This window comes from Mastomys coucha, unplaced genomic scaffold (genome assembly GCF_008632895.1).
Source record: "Mastomys coucha isolate ucsf_1 unplaced genomic scaffold, UCSF_Mcou_1 pScaffold21, whole genome shotgun sequence".
In the NCBI taxonomy this organism is placed as follows: Eukaryota; Metazoa; Chordata; class Mammalia; order Rodentia; family Muridae; genus Mastomys; species Mastomys coucha.
The window spans coordinates 101,187,664-101,208,729 of NW_022196904.1; the positions used below are offsets into that span (position 1 = coordinate 101,187,664).

Here is a 21,066-nt window from a genome sequence, read left to right on the forward strand (position 1 = left end):
GACTGAGGAAAGCCATGTGTCCATTCCGTAGTTTAGGAACTAGGTCCCTAGAGATGCGTTTGTTTGGCCCCAAGAGCTAAGCAGCAGAGTTCTTGTTGACCTTTGTTTCCGTAGTGGCTTTGGTTTGGTTTGGTTTGGGGCAGAGTCCCAGGATGTCTTTGAACTCACTATATAACTGAGGCTCGTCTTCAAATCTTGATGCCCCTGCCTCCACCTCCAAAGTGTTGAAATTATAGACGCATGCCACCATACTGTTTAGGAAGTTCTGAGGACTGAAGCCAGGGCTTTGTGCATGCTAGGCAGGCACTCCTCCAACTTACCTACACCCCCAGCCCTGGAGCCATGGCTTGGGAGGAAGGAAAGTCAGACTAGCCTTCATTAAGATGACTCAGGAAGCCTGGGCTGGGACCTTCCTTCTGTTCCATCCAACACTGTGACCTGCTGGGACTGTCCAGGCAAAGGGCTCCAGTCTGAGAGCCTCATGGAAGTGTTGTCTCACACTCTGGGGCTGGGGTATGCTGTATGACAAGGCTTTTTCTGGGGAGATGCAGCACACACGTCTAGTCACCCCAGGTAGGGAACCCAAAAGTCCAACTTGATGAACTAGGAGTTTTCATTGCTGCTACCTACAGGAATATGGGTGAGGTTTACTTTAGGAGCAGAAATGACTCAAAGACAGCTCACCCTAGTGTGGGTGACAGCTCACAAAGCTGGGGGCCTGGAGTGTGCTACACAGCCTGCAGATTGGAGAGTGTTGTTTCCAGGCACCCAGGCTGGTCTAAACCTCTCCTGGGCAGCTTAGCTGGTTTCTGCTCCTTCCCAGTAGACTGGTCTCAGAGCCGTTTTTTTTTTTTTTTTTTTTTTTTTTTTTTTTTTTTTTTTGCAGCTAAGCTTTTCTGAGTTGTCTTGGCTGCTCAGATCTTTCTCTATGTGTCTCTCTGTCTCTCTTTCTCTCTCTCTCTCTGTCTCTCTCTCTCTCTTACACATAAACATACACACATCATCATCATCATCATCATCATTATCATCATCATCTGAAGGGGACTCTCAGCTTTTATTGCTTACTCTGGCAGGGAAGAGTCTAGTGAATCTAGTCAGATTCAGGGACTTCCTGTAGCTACTTTGGGTTACAACCTTCCTGCTTAAGAAGCTTCCTTGAAGGATGGAATATTTCAGAATCGGAGGAAACTGTCACACGAGTAAGAGATAAAAGGGTGACAAAGGAGAATTTTCCTGGGGACTCTTAGGAAAGGGTCTGTCACAAGCCTTCCCGTGGCCTGTCATTGACACCTTCTGTTTATAATGGCAGTTATCTTCTATGTGCATTTATATCCCAGTTTCTTCTTAGAAGGATACCAGTCATAGGATTAGGGCCCACCATAATGACCTCATTTTAATTCAATCACCTCTTTAATGGTCCTCTCTCTAAAAGCAGTCACGCACTGAGGTATTTGGGTTTGCCCTTTTAACATAGAAATCGAAGGGGATGGAGAGATGGCTCAGTGGTTAAGAAATCGAAGGGGACATAATTAAGGATATGGCAGAGCTAAGTCTGGGCCCAGGCATAGAGGTAGCTGAGCTGACATCTCTGCTCCAGGCCCCAAGGACTGTGAGAAGGGCTCATGAGTGGGGCACGGGTTGTGGAGGGGTAGGGGGGATGTCTAGAGCTTCTGGACCACCCTCCTCTTCCTTCTTCCAGCTCTGATACAGAATCCGACTGTGGCAGCACCACAGCCCCCTATGCAGAGGCCTGTGAAGAAGGACCCCAGCTTCTGGAATCCCCACCTCTATCAAAGCCCCTAACCCGGCACATCTCCCTGCGGGAGACCCTGACTCAACCAGTCTCTCTACCACTACACCATGAAGAGCCACAAGCTATGCCTGGTGAGTAAAGGGCCCTCCGGGCTTCATTCAGGGACACAGAGTGGAACAGGGACCCACAAATCCCAGGGGATGGAATCTGTAGTGAATGAAGTACACACAGGGGAGTGGTCGGGACCAGACCTGGACTCTGTCTCCAGAAGCTTTGGATTCACAAACATTTAGTAGTTCTGGGCTGCTATTGGGTAGCATTGGCTGTCATAGATAAGGAAATCCATGTTTCTTTTTGCCTGGAACCTTGTGTCTGAGAGGCCCTCCAGTATCCCATAGTTTCTGAAAGTAGGGACATGGGCCTGGTTGCTATGCGACCATAAGTAAGTCAGTCTCCTAAACCACCTACCTGAGCATGCCCCTCTCAGGGTGGCACAGGAGACATTACTAGTGTGTGTGGAGGGGGGTGAGCATAGGTGAGGTGCACCCAAAGTTGACCTATAAGGTAATGAAGGTACTTTTTCTACCTGGACCTTTTCTACAAATGACCCCTTTCCATCTCCAGGCTGACTTGAGAGGTGAGTAGCACACAGCTCATTCTGCAGGATATGTATGCTGTGGTCTCCAGCCAGTGAGCAATGTGGCCAGGGGCTGGTGACCCTAGTCGCTAAGCTCAGGCCACCTAAGAACTTGCCTTTAGTAGCCCAGCTCTTGACTCAGCAACATATGAGCAAATCAAGATGTCCTCTGACTTCCTGGGGACCCTGGCAGGGCCTGGGGAGAAACATGGCAATAGAAATCTGCCACCTTTAATAGCCTGTGAGAGCTGGTGGTCAGCTTGTCCTGCACTGCCCTCTGGTGGCCAAGAGCAGAATCTCCAGCTCTTCCTCTCACCTGTGTGGAGTTTCCCAAAAGACCAAGCCTGGGAAGCCCTGGGCTGAAACAAACAGGGAAATTTGTATAGACATTTCCAAGCCTTGGAGATTCTGAATTTAACCTTCAATGTGAGCCTTTAAGAACTAGGCAGTGGACAGGCACAGTATGTGATTAATGCCTGTAATCCTAAAATGCAGAGTTAGCCACTAATCCTAACCCTAACCCTGACAGATGGGAAGTCTCCCTGCTGTTCACCCTTTTCTCTGCTTTTCCTCACTCCTCATTGGGACTTTAAAGCACCTTTCCTGGAAGCTGTAAATCAGAATTATGCATTTGTCTGCATGAAAAGTAAAGCTTCTAGATCCAGAATAACAAAGCCAGTATAGGAGGTAAAGACTCCAGAGAGGCAGGCCATCTTCTAAACAGCCCTTGTTACAAAGGAAACCCAGAGATGGTTGCTCTCACGGGTGAAGGGGAAAAACATTGGTTTGTAGGTGTGTGCGGACACGGCTTTTCTCAATGCTTGTCTGAGCTTATGTCTCTGCTGCCATGATAAAACACTGACCAAACACAGCATGGGAAGGAAAGCGTTTATTTGGCTGACAGGTTATTCTCTGTCATTGAGAGAAGCCAAGGCAGAGACCCAAGACAGGAACCTGGAGACAGGAAACGGAGCAGAGGCCATAGAGAAACACTTACTGGCCTTCTTCCCTGGGCTTACTCAGCTATCGTTCATATACAGCCCAGGCCTACCTGCCTAAGGATGGCACCGCCCATAGTGGGCTGGGCTCTCCTACATTAGCCCCCACAGGCCAATCTGATGGGGGGGGGATTCCTTCTTTCCAGATATGTCTTGGTTTCTGTCAAATTTGCAAAACCCTAACCAACACAATGCTTAACTCTGCAGAAAGCTTCTGTTTATGTCAAATAAATGATGTTAAGAGGTGTCGTGTCCTTAACAATAGCTGCCAGTGTCTGTTTTTTTAGGCACCTTGTGCTGGCAGGGAAGGGCATGCCAAGACCTGACTCTGTGAATTACAGGTTGGCCCTCAACCTAGAGGAATTTGGTCTTGACAGTAGAATAAAGCCAACTTGATTCTACAATGAATTACTGAGCAAAGAGAAAAAATGGGTAGATCTTTTGACTTCCATCTGTCTGTTGATTCGGTCTTGAGCAGTCATGATAATGATTGGCAGACAAGCCCCAATGCAAATGTAACATTTCTTACATAGATGCTGCAGTGTAGATATGACATGACCCTCCTCTACCCTCAACCAAATGCTCATGTGTTACAGACTTGGTCCCTAGCTATTGACAGCTAATTAAATCATGAATGGTGCTAACTTTAGTGGATTAACTTATCAATGAGGCCATAGCTGAATAGCCCATGAGACTGTGGGGCCTGGTTGGGGAAAATAGGTCACTGTGTGTATCTCTCATTGGCACATCTTAGCCCCAGACTCTTCCTCCCACTCTCCCTGCTTCCCCATGGGACTGTTCGCTCCACTATATGATGCTCTGCGGCACCGCACGCTGATAGCGATAGACCCAGCTGGCTACAGACTGAACTCTCTAAAGCCCTGCTGGCTAGTAAGTTTCTCCTCCTTTCATCAGTCTGCAGTGCCATGAATCGCAGTGATGGCATAAACCCCTCACTTTCCCAAACAGCACAGGGCAAACCTCACTCGTGGATCTCATGGAGGTCCACCAGCTAAGATGCTCACTTCATCACTGCATCACTGCCTCCTGGTGGATTCAGAGGAACCCACATAAGAGCTAGGTATTGTTTGTAAGACTCCTGATCTATATAACTCTGATCACAGCAGTGTGATCCACAACAACCCCAAGGGGAGACAATATGCCTCTCCATCTTTCTAGACATATTTTTTATTTGGTTGTCTCTGGTTTTACTCTACCTTTTTTTTTCTTATAAAAAGAAAACATTCAGCTGAAGCTGGCTTCAGTCTCAGAGGTTCAGTCCATCATCATCATGGCAGTGTCCAGGCAGACATGGTGCTCTAGAGGGAGCTGAGTATTCTACATCTTTCTCTAAAGGCATCATCAGGAGACTCTCTTCTACAGGCATCCAGGAGGGGGGTCTCTTCCACACCAGGTGAAGCTTGAGCATAGGACCTCAAAGCCTACCCCACCACCACAGTGATGTACTTCCTCCAACAAGGCCACACCTCCTAATAATCCCACTTCCCATGGGCCAAGCATACTCAAACCACCACATTCCACTCCCTGACCCTCATAGGCTTGTTCAAACACATGCATCTGTGGGGGCCATACCTGGCCATACCATTATTTAAAAATACATTTAGTTAGTCAAAAGTCCCCATAGTCTGTGACAACATTAAAAGTCCAAAGTTCAAAGTCAGTTTTACCTTTTTATAACACATGAGTAAATGTAAAAAGATAATGGCTTTGATGGTCTTTCTCCCATTAGGACACTTTACCATAGCTTAAGAAGAGATTTCCAGGTCTGCCTTGGCATGCCAAGGAACCTTCTATATCCTTTAAGTTCTTTGACTTAGATCCTTCCCGAGATGAGGGTGTAAAGCAACTTAAACCCTTGTGTCAAAGAAGCTAGACAACACTCCCTTAATCCCTCTGTGTCTTGATAAACTTTCCACTGCTGGAGGGGGGCAGGCAGGGGATGCTGAGCTATACTACTTACAAACAGGCAAGACTCTGGCTTGCCATGGCAGGGTATCGGTCTCTGGTCTCTTGGCCCAGTTGCCTTTGAGCCTGTGGTGGGACAATATACCATGGTGGAGAAAACTGCTCTCTTGGTGGCATCTCAGAAGTGAAAAGAAAACCAGAAAGGGGAAAGGATCCTCACAGTCCTTCAAAGCTCCAAGCCCAGTGACACAGCTTCCTTGCACTAGACCCCCACCTCCTAAAGCTCCCACTGTGACCTGCCCCAGCACCACAGGCTAAGGACCAAGCTTTTAACACACCAGCCTTTCGGGGACACTTAAAATCCAAAACATGAGAACCCAGTTCAGTGGTCTATATAAATCTTACATAAAAAGCATAGTCTCAAATCTCTACCACCCCAGAGCCAGGCTCTGTGGGCCTAGAGCAAGATCAAGTGTGTGCATTGGCAGAAGAATCCCAAGTGTGTAATGCAGATCAGCATGCCTGTGCTTTGGGCACCACAGCAGGGCAGCTTCCTGGTGTGCTTAAATAAAGTCGCTCCAGCATGTACCCAAGCAATTAAGGATATATCTAATTCACTGAATCTGTGGACAGAAACCAGTACGATTAAGGAGGACAATCTGTCCCCAAGTTGTTCCAGCGTAACAAGATGGTATTCTTCATCTTTGAGTGGTCAGTAACTATAGAGAAGGAAGAACAGTGCAGTATATAACAATGAGATCAGACCAAAGACATCTGGCTAAATGCCTCCCTCTACACCGTTCCCCCAAACAGGCTGTGCGCTATGAGCTTCTCAAGTGTCCCTTTAAAATAATTCAGAGTAGGGCTGGAGAGACGGCTCAGACGTTGAGAGTACTTGCTACTCTTGCAGAGGATCCAACGCCCACATAGTGGCTCACGACTGCCTGTAACTCCGGTTCCATGGAACGTGACACGTCTCTGAGATCACCAGGCATGCACATGGTACACAGGCAAATACTCATACAGTTTTAAAAACAAACAAACAAAAAAACCTACATGCAAAGTTTATTAGAACATATAGAGTGCAAGCTAGAGAGAAGGAAAGCAGCTATGCGCTGTGCTGCTTGGCACTGCTCAATAAACCATTGCTTGCAGAAGCTACTTAGAAATTTCTTTTGCCTGATGCAGGTGTGCATCAGCACTTGGTAAGCAGAGGGTGGAGGGTTGCTGCTAGACTGAGGTCATGCCGGTCTGCACCGCGAGATAGGGGCCAGCCAGTGCTACATAGTGAGGCTGTATCAAAAACAAAGGAAAAGAAAGGAAAAAGAAGAGGGGGAGAGGGAGAGAGACAGAAACAGAGACAGACAGACAGACAGACAGATTCTTTTGCTAAAAAGTGCTGGATCCAGAGGAAGCAGGAAGATTGTAAGACCCAGAGGACCCGAGTGTTTTCAATTGTGTCTCCTAGTCATGTCAAATGCTACACCCATGAAGCGTCACCAACATGACTAACCGTAAGCTGAGTTAGGACATCCACATGCTGAAGTGATGGGAAGAGCCCCATGTGGCTTCAACCCTACACAAAGAACTGTAGCCAACTAAGGCATGCTGAGAGGGGAGGGACACACGAACTGATTGTCCAATACCAAATGGTCAGCCCTGAAAACACACATATGGGGAATATACAAACAGTAACAGCATTTAGGTGTGTATATATGTGTGTGTGTATATATACATACACATATATATACACATACACACACACACATATATATATATAACAACAATTAATGGAAAAAAACAAGGCCATGAATTTGAAAGAGAGCAATGAAAGGAATATGGGAAGGTCCAGAGGGATGAAAGGGAAGGGAAAGATGATGTAATTATGTTATAATCTTAAAATTAAGAGAAAAATGCTGCTCCTCACTGGGCCCACGGGGTAATACAGAGCAAGGTAAACCTGGCCTTTCTTCTTGAATTCGATTCTGTCTTTGACAAGCTTTGGGCCAGACGCCTGCGTGTCAATCACTTCAGAAGCATCTGTGTCAAGCCCAGTGTGATACCTGCCCCATCTCTCCCACCCACCAAGGCGTAAAGATGAGAGTGAACCTGGTTTACTTTTAGCCTTTATAGTGTTCTGTTCCAGGCCCCTAAAGAAGTCTACAAGGTTGTAGTTACTGTCCTAACCTACAGTCACCCCTTAGATTCCAGAGCAGCAGAGCACGGCGAACAGGTCATCCTGATGAGATCACACAGAGCCCACTCCCAGATGCATGACCGTCGGAAGGGCGTGGCCTGCCCTCTCAAGCACGGAGATGCTTCTAGTCACTGTGCAGAGTCAGAACAGAACACTGATTAACCAGACCACACTTGGACTTTGTCCTCTTGCCTCCTGATCCAGATCTTTGTCTATTAAACCCAGAGCTCACATCAGCGCTCCAAAGATGGGCTCAAATGCTTGCTTTGTGATCTTTAAAATGCTTCCGTGCATTTTCACCATGGCGTCTGCTCACTTTCCCTAAGGAAAGCTTGACATCTGGGTAAAACACAAAGGCCAGGACAAACTTAGAAAAGGATGGCTTTAGTTGGGCTTACTGTTCCAGCGGGATGAGAGTCCAACATGGCATGGAGGCATGATAGCAGGCGACAGGCATGCATGGTGGCCAGAGCAAGAGGCTGAGACCTCACCTCTCCAATGGCAAACACAAGGCAGAAAGTGAACGGGAAGGAGGGTGAGGCTATACATTCTCAGAGTCCAGTCCTCTCAGTGACACGCTTTCTCCAGCAAGGCCACTAACGGGACCAAGCATTCAAATGTCAGAGCCTATAGGGACATGTCTCAACCCAAGCACCACAGAACCCATGGAGTTAGGCCTCTGACCTAGGACTCCAGATATATTATGACCTCACTATGGTAAAACTGTGCCTACATGGCCTATTACCACTAGTGGGCCATCTGAGCCATCAGTTCCACTATCCCATTGAGTTTAAAGCAGAGACCCTAAGGAGCTGAAGGATCTTGTCCTGAAAAGGAAACCCAGGTAGTAGCTGAAGGTCACAGGGGTGGGAGTGGGGGATGTCTAGGTGAGGTGAAAGAACATTCACTAGTGAAGTGTTGGATCCAAAGAGTTCTGTGTTCAAACCTTCCCTGCTCACTCTCCCACACCCAGACCCCACCCAAGGTCTCCCCTCCCCGCCGTACCTCTCAGTTCTACCTTCTGCCCCTCACATGTGCACCCATGCCCCTCCTTTCTCTATGATGGAAGCACAGGGCCTGTACATACAGCCCAGGCCGGGAACAGGATGCAGCTGGATGCCACATCTCAGGTTTGGAGTAGTCAGTGCTCGTGCTCAAGGCCCAGCCAGGCAGAGGGCCCCCGCAAAAGTGCTTCCACAGGAACCCAACTTTCGGGAGTTGGTTCTCACTTCCTACTTTACTGAGGCAGGGTCTCTCCTGATGTTTTCATGCAGTGCACTGCAGACCCTGTGGGCTGTGAGTGGTCCACCGATCCGCCCATCTCACTGTAGGACTGCGGTCATTACAGACGCATGCCTCTACAGCCAGATTCCTTTTTGAGATTGTAATCTAATTATAGCGTTTCTCCTTTTCCTTTCCTCCCTCCAAACTCTCCTATACAGCCCTCCCTCCTTTCCTTCAGATCCATGGCCTCTTTTTCCTTAATTGTTATTGCATACGTATGTGTATTTGTATTACACAGATATATTCCTAAATGTAACCTCTTTTGTTTATATAGTGTTACTTGTGTTTCCAGGCCTGACCAGTTAGCACTGGACAACTAATTGATGTGCTCTTCCCCGGGGAGGGCTATCCTTCCTGCTCCCAGCATTTAATCTGGGTTTCAGGGATCAAACCTAGCTTACCTGCTAAATCATCTCCCCAGCCTCTTATATAATGATTTGATGAAGAATGTATGTATGTATAAATGAATGAATGAATGAATAATGGGGGTAGGTCAGAGAAGTACACTATGATAAGAAGTGTCTCAGATCATCCTAAGAATTTGCCTGCTAACTTTTGGTGAGTAAGCCATGGAGACAAATCCCTGTCCTACACAATTAATGGTCTCTCCCTCCCTCCGCAGCTCTGCAACGGGCCCACAGCCTCCAGTCTCCAACTTCAAGCAAATACCAGAACTGGAGAAAAAGATTCCAGTCCAGTGAGTCATGGGCAGGGAGAGGGGTAGGGGAGGGCAGTTGCGCTCATTCCTTACATGGTGTCTTCTCTGGCCTAGCCTGGGATCCAAGGGCAAGGAAAACTGTTAGCTTGACTTGATTTCCACTGCTGACCAGGAATCATTGCCAAGGGATTTGGGAAATCCCAGTACCTTAAGATTCTGCAATTTTACCATACCACAGCCGTAGCAGCCATGAGCTCCAAGTTTGAAATGAGAAAGAGGGGAAACTGAGAGCCAGGTGCTTGGTTCTGTCCCAGGAACTGGACTAGATCCCCTTTGGTTCTGTCATTGTGACCAAAGCAAGAAGTTATAAGCTTGCACTTGAATATGAGTGTAAATATACACACATACATACATAAATACACACACACACACACACACAGGGAGGGGGGAGAGTTTATTTCTTCTGCAGATCTTGGCCCCTGCAAAAGCTCCCACAAAAGGTATAGTGACCATGTACACACAGTCACACAGCAAACAGAATCCCCCCTCCTGCCTCCCCTAGTCTGCATGTTCCCTTTCCCACCTCCATCTGCCCAGGCTGACCCAGCACGGCCTTGGGCTTCTGCTCTTCCTCTTCTGACTCTCCCTCCTTCTGAGTCAGCTTGATTCCTAGCCAATGACTCATTTCCTACCAACCCCCATACTTACCACCTCTCATGTGTCTACCTGGGCCAAGGGCCACTTTTGGAGCGAGAGCAGGCCTGCATACCTGGGAACAAGCTAAGATGATGCCTGAATCATCTGAACTCCCCCAGGCGGCAAGCGTGAGAGGACAGAGAGAACTAAGGTTTCTAGGAGTCTCCCCACAACAGAAGTACTAGGATCCCTCTCTCAGGCCAGTCCTCCTGGGTGCTGGGGCCCATCCCAACGGTTCTGAGTATCACCAGTGTCAGGGGGCACAGTCTGTCCTCAGCAAACTCCCAGCATGAGGTGAGATAGGAGCTTGACAAACAGCAGGGACAGGGGTTCTAGAAAAACAAGACAGATGTCTACTGCTCAGAGGTGGGCTTTGGGGGCAGACCTGGAGACATCAGCATTCCATTACTAATGAATACAGGGTGTGAGTCTTAAGCAACAGTAAGGCTAGGTGCCGACAGGATTTGAGCCTGTTGTTTCTGTGGCCTAGCAAGGTCTGGGTCCAAAGGAATTCTTGTTTATGTGTGAGCGGGGCGGGGGTGGGGGAAGGGAGAAGGGAGTAAGGGAGAAAGGGGGGAAGTTTGGAAACTGGTTGGATTAGGCCCAATGAAGATATGGGTTCAGGCTTGCAGGATGCTGCCCCTAGAGGGCGCTCCAAGACTTTGAGAAGACAGAGTCCTTCATACTAGGAAGCAGTGGTACTTAGAATCCTAATCATCATGCCAACTCCAAAAGTCAAGCACCCCTGCTCCAGAACAAGGTTTATCAGACAATAGGATATAGAACATAGGCATCCTTTCCAATTGAGCTAGCTTAGAGTGAACATCACTATCAAAGGAAAAGGCTACAACTATCAAAAGAAAACAAGAGAAGGTCACACAAGGAATAGCCCCAGCGGGCACAAAGACCTTAATCCTGTCCCAGGCCTGCTTTTCAACCCCTTTGGCACAGAAGGACCCGAGAGCCAGCAGCACTCAGACCCTATGCCCTACAGAGGACAAAGCAGCCTGGCTGGACCATCTCAGAGTTCCCAGCAAGCATGGGAGAGGAGGATGGAGGCAGATAAAGAATGAGCCCCTAAGCCAAGATCTTGTTAGAGAATCCCTGGATGGACACCCGCCCCACTGCCTCTGAAGCAGACCAAGGTTCTATTTGCCAGATAGTTTGTGTGCAAGGGGAGGGAAATGGATGCAAATCATGCTAAAGCTAGCATGTGTCTGCATGGTGGTGGGTACTTTTGGATAAGGACACTGGAGGTGAGTAACTTGCTCGTGTGAATAAATTGGGGTCCTAGTGATCCCTTTCCCATCTTTTAGAGGAGCTTGAAGACATGACCAGTCTCACAGGAGAGATTTCCCATCTCTCAGCTCCTCCCTGGCCTTTCTTTCCCCTCTGGAGTTGTGCCTGGCCCTTGGGCAATGCCTTGGCCCAAGGTCAAAGCCAAGGGAGAGAGACTGGGCTTCCATGCCTCATTTCTCAAGCCCTCCACAACCTCTGACTTCAAGATAACCAGAAACCCCCCCAGCAAGGATGGAGCCTGGGGTGAGAGGAGGGAAAGGGGAGCGGGTTCTGCATCATGATCTTATAGATCCCAAGACTTCTCCATCTAGCTGTGTCTAATTCAAGGTGTCCCTGACTGTGTCGCAAGGTCCCGGGTGACTCCTCAGAGGAACAAAGGGACAGTCTGTGGAGCTGAGGGGACTTTGGAGGCTTCTTAAGGAGCCTGATTCAGCGGATGGCAGGGAGAGGAGATTGAGGGGGCGAGAAAGAGGGGGAGAAGGAATTTGGCAGGAATTTAGTAACTGGGGGCAGGAAGCAAGACAACGACTCACTCAAAAGTTTTGCCTTTTTAGGCTAGAACCATTATGTTGCGGGCTGGGATGGGGTGTGGGTAATGGGCTAGAGGCCAGCACCTCCCCTGCGTCAGTTCCTGGCAGCTGATGGCCTTATTCCCAGGGTCTCCCTCTTACCCACCTCCACAGCAGCCATGTTCCCCGGTTATCTTTTCCGTCAGAAACGTCCTGGGGCAAGGGTGGGGTACCTATGGAGCTCATGGACCACATATGTACAGCGGCCATCTTATCAGAGCCCATGCCTGGTATGCACTGCCTAATATGCTGATCTTTGTGTAGAAAGAGCAAAAAGCATACTGAAAGTCCTCCAATGCCTCCCCGCCCCCGAAAGGCATATGAAACTCTTTTTGAGTGGAGAAAACTTAGACTTACCTTTTCTTTTTGATGTGTGTCCCCAGAGATCCCTGACCCTGTGTCATTAAGTGCCTCACAATTTCTCAGAGTAATAAAAGCATAATTTGAGTACCTAAACAGGTGCCTATCACCTAGAGCTTTGGGGAAAATTGAGGCCTGGGAATTGTATGGAACTAAGAAATGAGCTAGAACCTGTTGGTTGGACATACCGAAGAGAAATCTAAATGGGTCAGTCGAAGCAGGGAGGAGTTGGGGTACTGGGTGAAAAAAATAATCTAATGAGATACACAGTCCCAGGTTGTGCCTAAGGAATGCTGCTGGGGGCCACGAAGGCTTGTCGTGGCCTGAGGATGAAGCACAGAGTACACCCATGAAAGACTTCGCTTTTTCTGAATCTAGCTGAATACAAGTTATCTGAAATGCTCCATCCTGGAGATAAAATATTTGATATTGCAGATTTAAGGTTACCGAGTTGGAAGAGAAGAGGAAGAAGAAAGGCAGGAAGTGTCAGTACATGTGGGCCTAAATGGCCTCCCGGGATGTACTGTCAGAATCCTGCCCTTGCAGGACGAGATGGTTTGAGCTGCCCACAGTTCAGAACTGCACTCCTCCCCAGAGGCCAGCCGCCATCCTTTCTCACACATCTCTGAAGGGATACATTACTTCCTGCCTGTTCCCTGAGCCATAGGAGTTTGACAAGGACCCATTAATTCTGTGTGATTCAACCTGTTGATGTGGGTATAACCTCCCTCCATTAGGTCACCATAAAATCTCAAGCTAAGCACCTTGTCTGAGAGCCCTTCTGGGGGCTTTCTTCATGTGAGAGGAAGAGCCCATTTCATTAGGACCCAGCCATCTATCCTGTCCATGCCCACAGCTAATGGTCTGACATCTTGTGGCAAGAAACTTAACACGGTTTATTGACAGAGAGATTTAGTGCAATCCCAGCTCCTGCCCACCATGACTTCGGGGAAGTGTTAGCAGTAAATGTCGGTCTCCGAGAAGCTCTCTGCGGGTTGTGCTCTCCTGGGAACGATCTTACAGAAGGCTGGACCGCTAGCCTGCATGACTCCTTCCCCGGGGCCCTGCTGCCCAGTCTCAAGTTAGAGCCACTAGGAAGCTCCGAGTCCACCCCCCAGCAATTTCCTTCCTAAACCTGAGCATCCATCCAGAATCTTATCTTTTAGGCTGAAGACAAGGTAACAATGGAATATGTCGTTTCCTTCATAGATTCAACACCCATGAACCAAAGAGCGCCATCGCCTTCAAAGGAGCCTCATCCTCCTCCTCCTCCTCATCCTCCTCCTCTTCCTCCTCCATCTTTGTCTTCTTCATCTTCCCTGCCATCTTCATTTTCTTCAGCCAGTGTACCTGGGCATGCTACAGACGACTCCTCCTCACCTCAGGTAAGTGTACTCCAGGTCCCTGCACAGGAGATGGGAAAGCCAACTGACCACATGCCTCACTAAATCAGGGGTTCTCAACCTTCCTAATTGGTGTCCCTTCAATACAGTCCCTCATGTTGTGGTGACCCTCAACTATAAAATTATTTCATTGCTACTTCACAACTAATTTTGCTGCTATTATGAATTGTAATGTAAACATCTGTGTTTTTCGTTGGTCTTAAGTGGCTCCCGTGGAAGGGTCAGTTGATCCTCCCAAGGGGTTGTAACCCACAGGTTGAGAACCACTGTTTTGGAACCTTGAATGGTCTTTGATTAGAGCCTTGAATGATTTGATTAAGGGACTGCGGATAGATGGCAGCAAGTTCCAGCCACTTGGGCCAAAGAGTGACCTTTCTAAAGCTTCCTTCTGACTTTGAGTCTCTCAGAGTGGAAGAAGGAAAGCAGGTGGTGCATGCATTGACCCTCACCTTCCCCGTAGAAACAAAGGCAAGGAAGGAGCTTTAAGTAACCAGTATTTCTGCCCACCCTGTAGGTGCGAGCTTATAACCGCCACTCCCCGAAGATCTCCAGGGGCGATGTCAGCCCCACACCAATCTACCTCAGACGTGCCAGGGCTCAAGGGATTGCGAAGGAAATTCCCCTCTATCTGCCTCATAGCCCCATCCTGGAGAACACAGAACACTGCCTGGTGGGCCCCGGTGGAGAAGGCCTCAGAAGCCCTGAGGAGATCTTGGCTTCAGAGGGCTGCCAGGAAGCACAGGCTCTTGGAAACACCCAAGGAATACACAAAGATTCCCACCCCATTGCCAGAAAGGACCAGTATTTGCCCAATCAAAACCTAGTACTTGGTGCTGCGGGGAACCCAGGAAACCCGAGTGAGGAATCCCGGATGGGACAGCCAGGTGGACCAGAGCTGTCCAACGAAAAGAAGTTGGGCTTGAAGAAATTAGTCCTCACGGAGGAGCAGAAGACCATGTTGCTAGACTGGAGTGACTACACCCAGGAGCAAAAGGCTGGGGAGCGGCTCTCTCAGGAAAGTGCTGACAATAGCAGGGGCAGTAGCCTGAAGCCGATCTGCTCTTCTACCCTCTCTCAGGCTGTGAAAGAGAAGCTGCTATCCCCAAAAAAGGCCCTGGGGGGGATACGGACCCCAGCTGCGAAGGCACCTCAGGATCGAGAGGCGCCTCCACCCAAGTCCCCCTTGAGGGTCATAGCAAATACCATTCTTAGGTCTCTGCTCCCCAGTTCTGAAGCTGGAAAGAAGACCAGCCCTAAACCAGAGTCCAAAACGTTGCCTAGGGGGCAGCCACCTGCTTTTCCTCGTTCGTTTAGCTTCCGGAAACTGGGTTCCAGTAAAGATGGGGACCAGCAGTCTCCAGGGAGACACATGGCTAAGAAGGCCTCAGCCTTCTTCTCTCTGGCTTCTCCAACATCTAAGACTGCCCAGGCCTCAGACCTTAGCCCTCCCGACCCCATCCTCCGCAGCCGGAGTTTGCCCAGTCGTCCGTCCAAGACGTTCTTTACAACCACACCCCGTAGCAAGATTGAAGATGTCCCCACCCTCCTGGAGAAAGTGAGTTTGCAGGATGCTACTCACGGTCCAAAGCATGAAGCTTCACATACTTCTTCCCTTGGCCTCAAAGATAAATCCTTTGAGAGTTTTCTCCAGGAATGCAAACAAAGGAAGGACATTGGGGACTTCTTTAATAGCCCCGAGGAGAAGGGGCGGCCAGGGAACAGAGTCCCGTCCTTGGAGAAGCTGGTGCGGCCTGTTGGCAGCACCTCCATGGGGCAGGTGGCACATCCTTCTTCCACAGGGCAAAATGCACGTAAGTGACTTTCCTGGTAGTCTAACTTAGAGTGCGTGCTGGGCAGGTAGTGGTCTCCCTGCTTTAAAAGACACTATGCACTTTGGTTTACTTCTCCAATTCATTCTGACAAAAGTGTGAAACCTTGGTACTGGGGGAATGGCTCAGCTGGCCTCAAGGCTCTTGCTGCCAGGCCTGACAACCTGAGTTCCATCCCCAGGATCCACAGGGTGGAGAGAGAAAAGCCTACTCCCCCAAGTTGTCCTGTGACTGCCACATGTGGGCCTCCTTCCCCCAGTACACACACAAATGAATGCAATTGAAAGAAAGTTTAAGGAAACTTGAAAATTTAGAGTTTCTAAAAGAGAAATCTGAAGAAAAAATGAAATTATAGAAAGAGTTAAACTAATAATCCTACCAGTTTCCTTCTGTATGACTATATGAACATTTTTACTGAGGTGTACATAAAGCTGTATATTTTTTTAAAAATCAACTTTATATTCTAGGTATTATATAAATGACCAGAGTCTATATAAATGTGATTTGAAAGAATGTTCTATTTTATGACAGTATTGTCATTTAATGAACCATTATTTGACTGTTTAACTTATAAGCATATATGCAATATAATATTTTAGTATGCAAATATCTGTAGGTGAATGTATTTATTCCATATGGATGGTGCTGGTTGGACATTTTTACACATGTACCTTTTTGTTTTCTTTGAACTACCAACACTTTTCTGTATGTTTGATTACCAATGAAAATAGAGACTTTTTATATTTAAATCTGGTTGTTGTTGATTATTTAATTAATATATCAAAGAGTAAGAGTAATCAAACAGCACGGAAATATCTAACAAAAAGCAAAACATGTTAAGTGTTTGTACCCTGCCAAAATTTAGTGTGTTTCTTTAAGAACAGTTTAAGCACATACATGCCATTTCTGCTCTTGTTACTATGGGTATGTGAATGTGTGTTACATGTGCACGTATGTGGATGTGTGCATCCATGCACAATCTAAGCTAGAAGAGGTTGCTGGGTGTCCTGGTCTATCCCTCCCTGACTTCTTACTCCCTTAAGACAGGATCTCTCACTGAACCTGGATCTGGGCTGGAAGCCAGTAGACCCCATGATCTTCCTGTTCACCCCTCTACAATGCCAGGATTGCAGGAGTGGGTACAGCGCTGCACAGCTTTTTCTGTGGGGATTTTAACCCAGGTGCTCACATTTGCACAGCAAGCAACATTCTTACCCACTGAGCTGTCTCCCAGACAGTGATTTCTTTGATGTTGGATGTTCACTTGATTGCTTTAAACAAATGGTGATCCTATCGTCTTCAGTTTTCAAAAATTCTGTTTTTCTTTAATTTTTTTGCCTCTTAAAATTTTTTTAACTCTTCAGGGAAAATCGGTTTCCAAGCAATTAATTACTTATCTTCTTTGCATCCTAATCAAGCATCTGCATAAATTAACAAGAGAACTTATTTCCAGCTGAGTTTGGAATAAGCATAGGTGACTTGAGATATAAGGATTCTTTTAAAATCACACCATAATATATATTTAACTTTATTTATTCATTTTCATTTTATGCATGTGCATGTTTTACCTACATGTATGTCTGTATACCATGTGCATGCCTGATGCCAATAGAGGCCAGAAAAGGCTCTCTGGTCCCCTGGGACTGGAGCTACAAATGGTTGTGAGCCATTGTACGGGTGCTGGGAGTCAAACCTGGATCCTTTGTAAGAACAAATGTTCTTAACTGGGCTATCTCTCCAGCCCCCTGTAATAGATTTTTAATAGATAATACATTTATCTGCTTTAAAACTAAAGAGCATGTGGTTGGGTATGGCAGTGTATGCCTAGAATCCTAATACTCACAGGTCTGAAGCAAAAAAAAAAAAAAAAAATATGAGTTTGAGGCAAGCCTGGGCTACATAGTGAGACTTTGTCTTAAAAAAAAAAACAAAAAAACAATAAAGCAAAAAGTAGCTGGGAATTCAATCTATTTTCATAAACACAAATGTATCCATCTGATTAGAAAGCTTCTGCATTCCTAAAAGTAACTGTTAACAGTAGAAAGGCAAAGAAACCTTTGCCAGCTATTCACCTGATTGGAGATTCACAAGCAGAATCAAGAACTCAAAGCATTAAACACCCAAACAACAAATAGTCTAACCAGTAAGTGGGCAAATGAACTGGACAGAAGAATAAATGTCCAGTAAATGCATAAAAATGTTCCATGTATTTAACCATCGGGGAAAGGCAATCAAAACTAAGATTCCCTCTCACCCTGGTCAGTAGGGCTGTCATAAGAGCCACCAAGGAAACTGCAAATGCTGGCCAATGAGGATGGAGTTGGGACAAGCATGAGAGACCTTCTGTACTATTAACAGGATTATAAATTAGCTCAGCTACTGGGGAAGTCAATATGAAAGTCCCTTCAACAGTGGAACAATCAAAGTCAGCACACAATAGCCCTGCACACCTACGCACACTGCAGGGTTATTCATAACAGCCAGGTTAGAGAGTCAGTCTAGGTGTCCATCAACAGATGGAGATGCCCGAGCGTGTGCCATATGCCGAGTCTGCCCTTGGGCTGGAGAACTGAGAGGTTGAGGCCAGCTTGGGCTACACTGAAACCCTGTCTCAAAAGTCACACCAAACCAATGACACACACACACACCCGATGAATAAATAAAGAAAATGTAGTGTATACACAATGGCATGGGGAGGTTGGTTTTATTCTATGGGATTTTATTGTTGAGTAGAGTGTCCATAACGTGAAGTGTGTTATGTTTCAGTTCAATCGTGCTCAGGCTGGAAAGATGGCTCAATGGTTAAGAGCACTGGCTGCTCTTCCAGAGGTTCTGAATTCAATTCTAGCAGCCACGTGGTAGTTCATGTCCATCTCTAAAGAGATCTGATGCTCTCTTCTGGTATTTGGGTGTACATGCAGCAGAGCACTCATACATAAAATAAATAAAAATAAAAACAAATCTTAAAAATGTATTTAAAAAAAAAAAGCCCTGAGTAGGAACTCTTACTCCACTTTGATTATTTTATCAGTCACTGAGAGGGGAGTTAACACTCCTAACTAGAGTTGTTACAATTGTTTTTATATTGGTTTAGCTCTATAGCTTTTTGGGTCAAAAATATATTTTTCCTATTTATTATCTTTCTCTCTTCCCCCCCATGTGTGTGAGTGTGTATGTGTGTGAGTGTGTATGTATGTGTCTGTGTGCATGTGTGTGTGTGTGAGAGAGAGATATGTATGAGTATGTATGTGAATGTGAGCCTGTGAATGCCATGGCACACAAGTGAAGATCAAAGAACAGCATTGGCAGTTGGGCCACATCTTCTACCTTGTTTAAAACAGGGTCATCTTTTGGGATTTTAATCTTATTTTATGCATGTGGGTGTTTTGCTTGCATGTATGTACATGGACCAAGCACACGCAGTACCCAAGGAGGGTATCAGATTCTGTGGAACTGGAGTTAAAGACAGTTGTTAGTTGGCATGTGGGGAGTAAAAACTGAACCCAAGTCCTCTGGAAGAGCTGCCAGTGCCCTTAACTGCTGAGTCGTCTCTCCAGCACTGGGATCTCTGTTTTGTAGTTGCTCTTCACGCTGTGTACACCAGGCTAGCTGGTCTTCAAACCTCCAGGATTTCTCTTGTTTCTACCTCCCATCTCACAGTGGAAGCGCTGGGATTACAGATGTATAGACCTGGCTTTATGTGAGTTCTGGGGATACAAACTCAGGTTTTCATGCTTGCTGTACTCACTGAGCTCTCCTGGTAGGGAATACATGGTTGTCAGAGCAGCATCTAGCCAGGTAGTGGGGCTAGAGGCTGCCATTTGCATCATGTCAACAGGCAAGAAACAGAGTAACTGAACCAGAAACTATGCCCACAGTGGCCCTCTTCATCTAAGCAGGCTCCACCTCTAGAGGTTCCAAAGCACCTTTGGATCAACTGTGCAAGCACATTGGCCTATAGGGTTAACAGTCACCATACTGTATAATAGATCTCTTAATACTGGTCCTATTGAATTGAAATTTCCTATCCTTTGAACATCTCCCCAGCCCCCATTGTCACCTGCTAGTTCTGGTGACCCGCATTTGATTAGATTCTACACTTCTATGAGTGAGTTTCTGTAATTTCTTTCATAGAATTCCATGTGACTAGACAGATATGCCTCTGACTGGAGCTGAGGATGTGGCCTTGCAATAGAACTCAAGCTGAATGTGTATAATTCCCTGGGCTTAATTCTCAGCACCAAGCCAGAGGAAGGAAGGGAGGGAGGAGGAAGAGGGAGGGAGGGAGGAAAAGGAGGGAAAGGAGAATGGGAAGGGAAGTAAAGAAAGGGAAGAGGAGGGGAGAGAAAAAGACAGAAGGAAGAAGGAAAAAAGTTAACCATAGTAATGTTAATTTTGTATACTACTACTTTACTGAATGTATTAGTTCTTAGGGTTGTTTGGTAGCATACTTTCTAACTTATTCAACATATTTGATAATTTCAAATACTTGACTGTTATTTTCACTGTATCAGTCATTTCTGGGTCTGTTTTTATTGATGAATTTTTCTCTTGCCTATCAGACTAACCTGTGTGCCCCCCCCTCTCTCTCTGTGTGTGTGTGTGTGTGTGTGTGTGTGTGTACCTAGTCATTGTTTATCAACTGATAGACTTCATGGACATTATATTGAAAAGTGCCTAGGGCTTTTTTTTAACGTTAAGTGAGGAATAAAGAATGTCTAAAAAGCTCTTGCTGTCTTGCTTCTCTCTTGCCCCTTGTTCCCCTCTCTCCCCATTCCATTCCCTTCCCCTCCCATCTCCACGTGGTCATGGCCAGTCTCCACTTCTCTACTCTCTCCTTCTCTGCCTTTCTCTGCCTCTGCAACTCTCTTAACTCCCCTCCCCATGCCCTAAATAAACTCTATTCTATACTAAAAAAAAAAAAAAAAAAAAAAAGTTAAAATCACTCTGTTCCTTCCAAGGTTTATCTTTTTGCTTCTTAGGTGTGTCTATGATACATGTTACTCTACCACTCGTCTATTCCTGGTGATAAAATAAAAGTTCCCTGTGGTCTCTACTAGTGCCTAGGTGTGTGGGCTCCTCAAGGGACAATCTGAACATCGCCCCTCTGTGAAAGCATTAGAGCAGTGGTTCACAACCTGTGGGTCATGACCGCCCTGTCAGTCCTCTGTCTCCAAAAATATTTACATTGCGATTCATAGCAGTAGCAAATTTACAGTTAGGAAGTAGCAATGAAATAACTTTACAGTTGAGGTCACCACAACATGAGAACAGTATTGAAGGGTCACAGCATTAGGAAGGTTGAGAACCACTGCTCTAGAGACTGCTGAGCCTGCAATGGCTCTGCACATCCATCCCCAACCAGGTCGAGTCTTTGTCTGCATCTTTGGATATTAAGGAAAAGTAGTTGTTGCTTCCTGTTATTTTTGTAGTTAGAGCTGGCGTTCCATTCATGTG

At 46.7% G+C, this 21,066-nt stretch overlaps 1 protein-coding gene across 7 annotated transcripts in view; it reads left to right on the plus strand.

Moving 5' to 3' along the window:
- Positions 1–21,066, plus strand: part of Mical2 (microtubule associated monooxygenase, calponin and LIM domain containing 2) — a 199,742-nt gene that overhangs the window by 147,929 nt on the left and 30,747 nt on the right. For all 7 annotated transcript variants that reach the window (XM_031387896.1, XM_031387900.1, XM_031387897.1 and 4 more), the window contains 4 exons: positions 1,700–1,884; positions 9,418–9,492; positions 13,587–13,762; positions 14,295–15,591. In XM_031387896.1, coding sequence (XP_031243756.1) covers positions 1,700–1,884; positions 9,418–9,492; positions 13,587–13,762; positions 14,295–15,591 — 1,733 coding nt within the window. The remainder of the gene's footprint in view (positions 1–1,699; positions 1,885–9,417; positions 9,493–13,586; positions 13,763–14,294; positions 15,592–21,066) is intronic.